Below are 13,024 nucleotides of genomic sequence, written 5' to 3' on the forward strand. Positions count from 1 at the left end.
TTAAGTTGTCTGTGGGGCTGTGGCTGAAGACATTGCCTGCAAAAATATACAAGAAAACCACTACATATAGTAAGCAGAAGTCAATAATGAGGATGATAATAATAATAATAACTAGAGAAGCACTCTGAGAGCGCAGACCTCCGCCAAGCATGCAGCTCATTTCCACCACTTGTTCTTCCATAGAGATATCAGTGACTTCCACCCATACGTACTTAGGCACCATGCTGAAAGTGTTTATAGTGTGCTAAAAGTCGTCTGATTTCCCAATATAGAAGCCTTTGTTACGTCATAAACCCTCAGCTGCACGGCGCGCCTCGCCCTAGCAGAAACTAGAGCGCGCACTTTATAGTGCGCGCATGCAAACCTCAAATACACGCAGCCTGAACTCCTAAGTTCATTGACCCTACCTGCCAAAATATCAAAAATCCTTCATAAATTCCCCAAAAATTCTCGGATCACTACAAAAAGTTAATCGTTTGGTACTTGTGTCATTCTCAACCTTTCCTGCAAGTTTCATCCCAATCCGTTAACTACTTTTTGAGTTATTTTGCACACAGACAAACTAACTAACTAACAAACTAACGAACGAACGAACAAACAAACCAACGGTAACGAACACATAACCTCCTCCCTTGGCAGAGGTAATGATAATAACAATGACAATATAATAATGACAACATTAATATTACTGATAATACACATATATGAATTAATGAATAAATGAATAGAATATGCTGTCTTTAAACTGAATGGATACTGGCATTCCTGGCGTTCCTTCAACATAATGCTCTGTTGACCAAACTGGAAAAGGACAAAAAACAAACTGACATTTATGGAGGGGCTGCATAGTACAGGCAAAGGACTTCCACCTTTTACTGCCTATCCACATGAGAATATCCCTTGCCCCAAGAAAGCAGGGTTGAAGAAGTTCTTCAGGTTGAACTCTGACCTTCCCACATTCTTTCATGACATAATATTATAATTTGGTTACGAAGCTTCATCACGTCGCAAGCCTCACCGATTTGATGATTTGCCTTCCCAGGAACTGGGTCGCAATCGACGAAAGCTCTTTCCGTGACCCTATTTTGCACCGGATGTATCCATAAAGGTTGGCTCCATTCAGAATGACGCCTATTGTTGTAATGATCTGATCAAGAAACAAGAGGAGACAATTCTGATTTGGCTGCAGCTGCTTCTTGTCATACAATTAAAGGAGACCTCTGGATGATTTTCAGACTTTTACATATGAACAACTATAAATTGGTCACACTGGGTGCTGAGTTTCAAAATTTGTAGTGATTGGGATGAGGAATAGGAGTGTTTTAAAAATCTATAACGAATCACAATGAACAAGGATGATGGCATGGCAGCCTCACAACAAGAATGCATGAATTGGGGCTCAAGGAAGCAGAACAAAAGAAGAAGGCATTCATAAATTCTACACAGGTGAACTTGTTAAGCACACGGTATTTTAATGAAATTATATTGCTACATATCTGAAATATGTGAGGCTCCTATGTCATCATCTTTGTTCAGTGTAATTTGTTTTAGGTTTTTCTGAGTATTGATTTCTCTGCTCAAGGACCACAATAAATTCCACAAATCTATATGTGGAGCTCTTGATTTATGTACTACAGAATGTGAAATTATGAACATCATCTGCAATGCCTCTTTAAAATGTAATGATCAAAGAATAACAACAGGGCTTGACATCACCAGTTGCCTGGTGGCCTGGGGCCATGACAAGTTGATGTTGGGCAACCAAATTTACAAAAAGGTTATCTCTTGGTGGCCTGATCAAGCTGTTAAAATTCTACATGAAATCTTATATCTTTCATTGCAGGCCACTGTTCTCTTTTCAGTCCAACAAAATGTCAAAGTCAATGATTTCAGTAGCTTGAACAGGGTGCCGCAAGAAAAAAAGAAAAAAAAAAGAAAAAGTGAAGTGTCAAGCTCTGAACAAGGTCTACTATGTCACCATCAATGCAGAGGCATTTTTCTTGAAATGATGACTGTACGGTTACTCCTGTTTGCCTTTATCAAATGTGTCAATCACAACTAGGAGGGGGAAAAAACACATTATCACAGGCATAAGTGCTCATTCCCAATGAAGCATCACTAGCACAATAATTAATTTGACTCTTAATCACAAAGGAGTTTGATGTAATGCTTGCATTAACGTATAATTAACCTAGGGAGAAAAGTCTGAACTTTCAATGGAATAACCAGAAGAGTCTAAAGTGATTACAGATGATTATCTTTGATAGCTCACAGCTATTGAGGTGTTCATCCCTGCAGCAAACTTACACCTGCACACACAATAATGCACACAAGTCTTTCCTGCAGACCAGTATACTACACCTGTAGCATTCAAATCTAAGAAGCCTGACAACGAGAAAAATGAAATAATTTATTTAAATAAATATAACAACTTCAATTTTTTTAAAAATAAATATAACAACTTCAGTCTTGAAACCTTACCAGCCAATTTATTTTGAGACCAAATATATTTGTGAAGACGAAGACAATCCAGAAGATGGGGCAGACAATAAGACCAAACCAGAATATTCGCGACTCTAAACCAGACTCTTCATTCTTCTTGGAACCCTGAAAGAAACACAAGAATATGCGCAACAATCACACTGTCATTATTTCTACACTTAAGTGTTTGCATTGTACTGAGTTTTAGTCACTTTAGTTTGATTTGCTTTAGACAAAATTTCTTCTTGATAATATTGATACTACACATCAATTTCTGTGATTATTTGATAGATGGAGAAAAATAATATTATGAGCACAGTTCCATTGCAATTTACATGGATCTAATAAACAATTCAAAGTATGATCAAAACTGGATACCTACATGTATTTTAATCAAGTTTTCATTCTGCATATTCATGTCAATATCATACCAATATTCATAGCACACATTTCATATTATGAAATATGATTTTTTTTTTAGGGGGTATGTCATATTCAAGATTTGTTAATCAAACTAAGCAACATTATCAATGTATTTTGTAAGCATCCTAAATCTCACATTCAAACTATCTCTCTACAACAGAATCACCTCAAGGAGACAATTACTTGAATGAAATCAGTTGGGAAGAGGAAATAAACATGTCAGTGAAAATTAAGGTGAAGTTACGCAGATAACTTGAGTACTGAGATCATATATCAGTACGACTCACATCAAAATGTCTATAAAAAAAAAAAAGAAAACCCTCTTGAGGTTTAACGTGAAATTATATCTTTTGAAGTTTCTGCTTGAATATTATCTGCTCATGAGTAGATCAAACGATACATGATATTATGTTCTATGCACAGGGTCCCTACTTTTCTGACACATTGTTATTGCTACGTGGCAAAACTTTAATAATGCCTTGCCTGACAGATAAATGGCATCACAAAATGAATCACAGCACATCAGGAACATGATCAAACAGAAGAAAGATGCAATTTGTGACACTTTTACTCCGTAGTTTTGTGTTAAAATGTCCAGAAAACAAACTCCAGAAGATGAAATTCTGCAGTTCACAGGCACTACAACTCATTTGAAGTTATATTACGACTAAGGGTGTGGTCTCCCATCATGGCCCCATCCTTACCTTTCTTGCCTCAAAGACCCAGTGACTGGTTCCATCCTCGTCAACATGGTTCCACCATCGCAGCCCGACCAGCAGACGCCCCGTCACGTTCTTCACCACCCAGAAGTCCAGGGCCAGCATGAAGACGATGACCACAAAGTCCAGGATGAAGCTGCTGCTGAAGAGGTTGCAGAAGAGGTACGCCAGAAGCGCCCCCACCCGGAAGAAGAGGTGAGCCACCGCTGCCATGGGATACCTGGTCAGGTGGACAGAGGAAAAGACAAAAGTGACTGACTGCATTCACAGCTCTCACTACCCACAAATGTGTGAAGTATGAACCTCTGCCTTCATATCACTTTAACCTTTTACCCACCACGGCAGCAAGCTCAACTTGCTAAATTGTTTAATTAAAGCATTCTGTAATCCATCCAAACTTGACCTACAATAGTTGTAGATCAGCAACCCCCATCAGGTGCAGCAATGTGCCTCAGTCCAACAGAAAGTCATAGTGACAGAGTAGAGTTTAGGCAGAATAAGTAATCTCCATCCATAAACCCGTTGAGGACGAGTCCCGAGTATACACTCAGGCAAAGGTCTCAGATGGGAAATGCGCGTTGTAGCAGAATAAGCCCATTCTCAACGGGTTAACAACTGGTTTCCACACATCCGTGCCACTCGTGGAAGAGAGCAGTCCAAGTGCCTGCCAATCGGCAAGCAAAGTGCACTATTTAAAGAGCTAAACATCTGAAATAAATGGAGAATGTTGAATTAAACTCTGTATAAGCATTTCCTTCTATACTATCAAATACAGATATTGAGTTAAAGGAAACCAAAACCCAAAGAGAATTGTGGTTTGAGTGAAAGCAGCAACTTTAGTAGAACACATCAGTGAAGGTTTGAGGAAAATCGGACAATCGATACAAAAGTTATGAATTTTTAAAATTTTGGTTTGGAACCGCTGGATGAGGAGACTACTGGAGGGTATGGCGTCATGTGTGGACAACAATATAAAGAAAATATAAAGGCAATTGCAAAAAAAAAAAAAAAAATCCTTTTTTATGAAAATTACACATTCCATCAACTTGATACTGACATATGTTAAGGGTAGCAACTATTCCCATGATTTCTGAAAGCAGTGAGTCAAGTGCTCTTTCATAATGCTAGAAAAGTAAATTTTTGTGGAATTGCATAACCATTCACTCTTTATTTGGTATATTGTTTTTTGTTTGCCATTTTCTTCTTTGTTGACATGTTTGAACATGTACATGTATATGCATGTTTATATATCTTTTTATTTTTGAAGCGCCATGAGCACTGAAAAGTGGACATGTGCGCTATACAAGTAGCTACTATTATTATTATTATTATCATTATCAAAAGTAGCAGAAGCTGTTAATAGCATTACTTCATGGCACAATTTGACTGTCAAAATTGTTATCAATAACATTTATCTTTTCATGCATGTGACACTGTACATGAATATTTTCTTTTATAGAAATGAGAACACGAATAGATGAATTGAACAATAAAACAACTGACTGTGAGACTCAAGAACTGATGGATGAATAATCAAACGCCTTTTTAAGTTACAGAGATTCCAGCACCTAATTCATCTCCATGAGGTATGTTCTCAACAAACCTTAGTGCTTTCTGTTTTTTCCATTCATCCTCTGTTCCAAAGTCCAGCGCAACATCTTCAGTATCATCAAGACTTGCCTGTAGTATCATGACAAAAGCATCATCACACATCACAGTGATATCAATCATTGCATCAACATCACATCAAAATAGTATCAATATTAATCAATGTATCAGCATCAAGCATTATAGCAACATACAGAACAAAGAAACAAAAACATTATCTCACCTAATTTGAAGGAATCCTACCAATGTTAATTCTGATAGTACTATTATTTGTGATGCTAGATATCTCATTCCCAGTAATAACAGTGTGTTGGCTCTTATAAGCCCATATACTTTGCTAGACATGCTGAATAAAAAGGTGAACCTTTTGTGCAATTATTATTAAAAAGGACAAGCACTTCTGGATGCTTTATCAAGACCGCTGCCAATAGCAAACAACTGAGGACTATCTTGTTCATATCCACTATTTTTATTTCACTTTTCATTCATTCCCATAAGTAACATACCAAGATTCTAGTCCTTTTCTTTCCTTCCTTTGTCCAAGTCCGGTCATGTCTTGAATCCCATTGAATATACTTTGTTAATTTGTTTGTATGTCCTTGTCCAAGCAAATAAGTAAATCAAGACTATAAGCATTGTCATAATAGTGACATCTTTATATCATCATCATCTTGATCATTCTAAAAAAAGAATAAAAATATTAAATAGAATAAAATCTTATTCTTCCAAGTTCAGTTCTGAGATGGGCTAATTGCAATGAGGACTGTGGAAATGACACTAGGAATCAATACAATGTAGTAGGATAAAGATACTGTTGGATTATTGCACTTCATTGTTACAGAACAAACAGACAGTCACACTAAAAAGTAAATCCAGCCTATGGATCCTATATCCTCCCTTCATGGATGGCAACTGCATCTGCCATGGGGCAGTTATTGTCTTTAACTAGAACACTAGAGAAAGCTGTTCAAAGTCTGACTGCCTGCCAAACTCTGAGTGGCCAAAGGTACTACCAGTCTCCTAGCAGCTCATAAACGTTAGCTGGATTTGGCATCAAACTCAAAAGCAAGTAACTCCCTAATTAACTGTATCAATGAATTTACTGGTACTAAAAGAAGCATCTTCTTTTCCTCTTGTTCCTATGAATACTGCACTTCCAGTTTTAGTTAGCAGGTGAATTAAGCTCCATAGCAACACATGACCTCATACCAATAAAAATTTCTTTGTGAAAGAACTGTAGGCCTATGTAGACTTGCACTGTATGTAGGGCCTAGGTAGCAGAAGTATGCCTGTACTCTATCGCAACATTTTGGCAAATGAATAGCTATAGCTGTCACTGCTGTGAGCAAGCCATTGGGATGTATCAAACAACCTTGCCAAAATATGCCCTTATGCCAAAATTTGACAAGAGCTAGACTTGTACTAACTAGATCTAGTGATTAGAGTCTATGTAACTTGCACTGCACTTGGTAATAGACATGCTACATGGTGACTTGTGGATAGAATAACCCAGGGTTACCCTCTGAATCTGATACGACTACCAGGGGTACTGAATTCCGAAAGATATCCTATTGTTGAGGGATAAATATTGGTAAAATTAGGGCCATATATGGCATAGGCCTACTGCTTTTTCCTCACCACCTTTTTTTAGAGAAAAATGAAATGCATAGTCTATACGCAAATGCAAGCAACTGTGGCAACAGACCATAAAGCAATATAACATACGAAAATTTAAGCTGACTAAGTAACCATTTTAAGACTCACTGCCCAACATGCATGACAAGGAGGGTCATATTTTTGGGTGGGCAGTCAGATTTTGGACTGACAGTAAACTGACACTGTCTATGATGACAGTGACACCACCATAGGATGAAGTAATGTATGGTTATCAGAATCAATTCAAGGGTTTTTGACCACTTTAATCCAATCTAGAAACTTTATTCATGGACTGTCAATAGTTATGTATATACTACATTCATAAATACAAGCAATACTTAAGCGGACAATTTTTAGTTTAGAATTTAATGCGTTGACAACGGTGCTGAACTAAGCAAACACCAATATGGACGTATGGGACTACACTGAACGTTTTCTTCCAACTAGCATACATATCGAGGTCGATTAATTGTTCTCATCTCTAAATCCGAACGACATTCATTGCATGTGAAAAACTGAAGATGATCTTAATTCGTTCTTACCATTTTACACCGGAGAACTTGATGGCCTTGAAGGATTTATCTGCTATTTCTGTATCATGTATATTAGGCTACTGTTACACGAAGCATGATGACGGTATTCAGTAATTTACACGTCACAACGAACAAGACATACAGGGCTTGCTCGAGTTCATTTTAGTAGTGGTGGCTGGGCAGCTAGCCACATGCGGTGGCTGACTGCTGTGATATGCTCCACAGAAAATCTTGATTTGATCAATAAATTTGTATTACCCAGTTCGACAATATAATTGTAGTCGATATGTTTGTAATATGTTTCATGTTATGTTTCGAGTTAATTGTGAAATAAATGAATAGATAGATAGATAGATAGATAGATAGATAGATAGATAGATAGATAGATAGATAGATAGATGAATAAATAAATAAATAAATAAATAAATAAATAAATAAATAAATAAATAAATAAATAAATAAATAAATAAATAAATAAATAAATAAATACATACATACATACATACATACATACATACATACATAGGCCTGCATACATACATTCATAAACAAATAAAAATGAAATAAAAAGTAACTTCATTTTTCAATCCAATCTAGTATCCAATCCCATTCAACTCAATTCTATTCAAATCAACCAAAATGTAGAAATAAATTCTTCAAAAACAAACAAACAAACAAACAATGTATCGTAAACAAATAAAAAATGAAATAAAAAGTAACTTCATTTTTATTCAATCAATCTAGTATCCAATCCCATTCAAGTCAATTTAATTCAATTCAATCACAATGTAAAAATGAAATCTTCAAAAACAAAAACAAGCGTATATTTGTAGCCAGTTGCAGCGTATATTGTGCAAGAAAACATATATGGAGGGGGTGATCCAGGGAGGAATTTATGGGAGGGGTGGGGTAGGATATGAGAGAAGAGGAGATCGCATGGTAAGGGGCAGGAGACGGGAAAATTAGGAGGGGACGTATGGGACAGAAGGGAATGAAGGAGGTGAAGCTATTATCTTTTTTTATAAATTTCATCAAGAGTAAGATTTATACATTCTGACCTATAAGATCAGAATGTGATATATTTCAAAAAGAATTTTAATATATAAGGCTCATACGACGTTTTATAACGTACGTGGTCCTTTCCCATGAATTTCATGCATGCAACATGGATAGGCCTATATTTCTACTTTGCCATATATCAAAGATCTGTCAACTCCAGTCTGTCTATCACTTCTGCAACAAAGACAGACTTTTTTCCATCGTTTATTCCTAAAGTTTATAATTGCTGTTTATTTGTTAAAGAAAAAACTTCATACAACTTTCTGTAGTGAGACAGCTTTAAATGAAATTCACATTTTCAAAGATTTTTTTTATTGAAATGTTATATATTACTCTTTATCAAACGAATAAAATCATATGTATACCTCTTAGTTTTCTTGAAAATCTCATTAGATATTTTCCCAATCTTGACTTGATTTTTGCTGTACAGGGACTCTAGGTGTATTGTTGAGACTTGGTTTCAGGGTTCTAACATTTCTTTTTGGTGGGATAGTGAGAAACCTCCTATAATGAAATATGAAAGAGTATGTAATTCCACGAGGAATTCAACGTTTATTTGATGACAATTGGTTTGGAAACGACTGAGATATCAAAAACAAAGCGATATTAATATAAGGTGGAACGAACCTTTTATATAAGAATCACTTTTATTCAAATTCATGAAATTCTTTGTTACACTTTGTTTTTTGTGAATATCTCAGCCATTTCAAAACCAATTTTTTATCAAATAAACTTTGAATTTCTGTTAGAATTGTATGCTCTGTAACATTTCAAAGATGGTTTCTTAGTATCTCGCAAAAAAAGTTAAAAATTCAATCTTCATCTCCACCAATGCTATACCATCCCTTTAAGTTATGAAAAAGTTATGAAAATAAGTGACCGCTCTAAACAAATATTTTTGTCATACAGACCTACACTCAGACCTTCACTATTTAATCTTTACAAAAGTAATCCTTATCATTGAAAAAGATTGGATTAATCTTCCCTATCTTGTCATGCATGCCCTTAGAATTTCCAAATAAAACAACGGTGTTTTTACTGTTTAAATCTCCACACGCGCGGACACAGACACACACATACACACATATAAAGTTTCCTTCTGCTGTCTTTAAGATGTAATGAAACAGTTTTCCATTCAATTTTCATCTCACTATATGCAAAAGCAGTTTTTGAAATACAATTCATTGAATCTTTACAAATAATCCAAAATTTGTCATCCTGAGACCATCATCACTACAATCTTGGTAATAGAATCTGAGATATCCCTTTGATTCGATTTTTTTTTTCATGATCCACATAAATTCAAATCAAATTTTATCAGTCTTTGCAACTATAACCCACTCTTGAACTTTTTATGACGAAGAAACACAATTCAATTTAGACAAAGCAATTGTTTTAACAAAAATATGTTTTTTTTTGATTCCCATAACAGTTAACAATCTTTGTTTCCAACATCGAAAAAGCATCTTGATTTACTGAATATTTCTTTGTGATTCATTTCTCCGAAAACCACACTCACAAGAAGAGGGACCCACATACTACTAGAGGGACCCACATACTACAAGCTCTGTCTTTTTAGTGGGTCCCTCCATTTTTCGCATTTAAAACAACGGTATACATGTATTTCGCTTTGACCACTTATGTTTCTTTCTTGCAATACAATGCATGATTACTTTGTCCTCAATTGTTATAATCTTTTTATTTCACTATGTTCTACTTACCTTATTTTCTGTTACAAAATGAAATGAAACATATGTTTTTTTGTTGAAAAATGAAATAAACTTTGAACTTTGAACAAAATCTTCATTTCAGTAACTATATTTCAGTGCAAGATTATTCGGTGTTCATTTGTGGTGTTAAATTAACTCCTTCGGGTGTCATTTCAAAATATAAAATCTTTTTTTTTTTTTTAATTTCGTAGATACAGTTCTTCTTGTTGATTTTGAACTTCCTAAAGACGATCAAGAATTTTCCGAAAAAGTATTTGATTTCTGGGGAAAAAAAAGGTGTGACCATAACATTTACACCACAGTAACACGAATTGGTGTGATCTCCTGTTGAAGCTGGACGGGTGTTATACTATTGACATTAACACCAGCAATATCAAATCAACACCATGCGGTGTCATTGTTAAATTAACAACAGTGCAATGTCAAAAATATCACCAGCTACAGTGTCAAATTAACACCACGAGGTGCCAGGTGAACACTTTTCAACACCATCACAACATACTTTCTACACCTGTGGGTGTGATCCTCTATTGATACTTGATCGGTGTTAGATTTAACACCATGGGTGTTGAATCTAACACCAAAGTTTTTGCAGTGTTCCCATGGGTAATCTTCCATATACATACATATATATATATATACATATATATATACATAATCCATCTGATCTAAATGAACAATTACACATATAAAAAGCCATTTATTTGCTTTGCCATTATCTTAGAAAGCGTGCGAGAAAGTTTTATGTTAAATCTAACACCAATGTTAAATCTAACACCAATGTTTTTGCAGTGTTCCCATGGGTAATCTTCCATATACATACACACACACACACATATATATATATATATATATATATATATATATATATATATATATATATATATATATAATCCATCTGATCTAAATGAACAATTACACATATAAAAAGCCATTTATTTGCTTTGCCATTATCTTAGAAAGCAACTTATAATCCAGATTTAACAAGGTAATCAGCCTATAATTATTATGTAGGATCTTTGCCCTCTTTTAAAATCAATGTTATTGCACCTTATTTTTGAGACGTTGCTTAACCTTTCTCGCACGCTTCATTAAATTCTTCAGAAACTACAATTCAACAGTGAAACCATAATTTCCAGGTAATTTATTAGATTTCATACTTTTTTAACGATTCCCGACATTCTTCTTCGGTAATTCCCCATTCATAAAAACTCTTTCACGATTTAGTTGAGGGATATCTTTTATAGAAAATATACCTTCTCTACAATTACGTTAGTACACTCTCTGAATACAAATTTTAAATAAAATTCTCTATTAAAACACAATATTGCATTTTTCTCTCAAATTACTTCTCATTTATCAGAACACATTCCCTGTAAAATTTTCTTTTTATTTGACTCGAGTAAATGCTTAAAATAATCTTTATTCTGTTCACCCTCTTCATACAAAAAAAAAAACTGCTCTTGACCCAACTTTCAAACAACCTGTATATGCATTATGCTATACAATTCTTGTACTTACCTCGTTTATATATATACATATATATACATATATATAAACATATAAGCATGGAACGACTTGAATATTAAAAAAAAAGAAATACTTGAGAAAAATCTTTATTGGTCTACTTGTAGATTATATATATATATATATATATATATATATATATATATATATATATATAGATATATATATATAATAATTAATAACAAGTCCAATTTTTTTTTTATTGGCTCCTGTGGTGTTTTTATATGACTGTTTTTACTCTTGATATGTATCTACAATTAGGATGCCACTTAAAGATTTTGTGCAAGTATTTCTTTTTTCATATTCAAGTCGTTCCATGCTTAAATCTTCTCTCTCAATACTTCCTTTGAAATTTTCATTGCAGGGATGCATGCACACACACACACACACACATACATACACACAGAGACCCCTCCCCTATAAATACTGTGTGTACCTATACAGCATTGTACAATTACTCCTTCAAATATCTAGCCTTCAGCAAATATGATAAATGTTGGTATTCATATACAAAGGTTGTGTATGATTAGCAAATGTGTACACGCATAGAATTTTTGACATTACAAATTGCTTGAAAGTAGAAATAAAGACAAACATGCTTGCATTCACATACACACACACACACACACACACACACACACACACACACACATTCTACATAATATACCCCCTCCCCAGCTCTCCCTCCCTCCCTCTGGACTCCTCCATTCACATGGACTTGTATGTGTGTGTGTGTGTGTGTGTGTGTGTGTTTGTGTGGGTGTGCTCTTAATATGATTTAAAAATTGGCATCCACACAGAGAAACACATCAATGCTAAAGAATTATTTCTGTTAGTTTATTTTTTGATACATTTGAAGACAAAGACAGTTAACACACCACTTGATTCAGGTTGGGAAAGACACAAATACAACTGTATAAGTATTCTCATTAAAAAAATAAACCTAAACTAATTCTTGGCAAATGATATAGGGCCTACTAAGTACACATTACATAAACTGAAAATAAACATTATGTAATCAGAAGACATCATAGCACATCATCTTGTGTATTTTTTAATAATATTGCAAGCACAATACTGTATTCTCAGGACATATCACAGAGTTTTCAAATTGTTAAAGCCATTATCTTTACATGCACTTAAAGTGGTAATGTACAAAATCTTCCTCCATGGCTAGCTCTTCCACGATGTGCTCTGACATAGATGTACATATTGTACCGAAATTCTTTACAGGCTTCACAAAATTCACTTAACCCGTTGAGGACAAATCCCCGAGTGTACTCAGGCA

General features: G+C 34.7%; 1 protein-coding gene across 2 annotated transcripts; it reads right to left on the reverse strand.

Annotated features, from left to right (window-relative positions):
• On the reverse strand, positions 1-7,539 carry LOC140231572 (Golgi apparatus membrane protein TVP23 homolog B-like). Of its 2 annotated transcripts, XM_072311712.1 has the most exons (6): positions 7,430-7,539; positions 5,227-5,303; positions 3,609-3,843; positions 2,482-2,607; positions 1,019-1,147; positions 1-36 (listed from the first exon to the last, which is right to left on the reverse strand). In XM_072311712.1, the coding sequence occupies exons 1-6, from the start codon at positions 7,430-7,432 to the stop codon at positions 1-3; spliced, it is 606 nt and encodes a 201-aa protein (XP_072167813.1). In that variant the 5' UTR covers positions 7,433-7,539. The 2 variants fall into 2 exon arrangements, with proteins under 2 accessions (XP_072167813.1, XP_072167811.1); XM_072311710.1 differs by lacking the exon at positions 7,430-7,539 and having other exon boundaries at positions 5,227-5,315.
• Between the last annotated feature and the right edge of the window lie 5,485 nt (positions 7,540-13,024).

The sequence above is a fragment of the Diadema setosum genome, chromosome 8 (genome assembly GCF_964275005.1).
Source record: "Diadema setosum chromosome 8, eeDiaSeto1, whole genome shotgun sequence".
NCBI lineage: Eukaryota > Metazoa > Echinodermata > Echinoidea > Diadematoida > Diadematidae > Diadema > Diadema setosum.

Bases quoted from the DNA above. Each gene is read 5' to 3' on its own strand.
- LOC140231572 (XM_072311710.1), bottom strand. From the start codon at position 5,315: ATGATACTACAGGCAAGTCTTGATGATACTGAAGATGTTGCGCTGGAC. The intron at 3,844-5,226 runs GTTTGTTGAGAA...CCACCTGACCAG, and splicing joins AAAAAACAGAAAGCACTAAG to GTATCCCATGGCAGCGGTGG. The intron at 1,148-2,481 runs GTAAGGTTTCAA...TTTCTTGATCAG, and splicing joins GTCTCAAAATAAATTGGCTG to ATCATTACAACAATAGGCGT.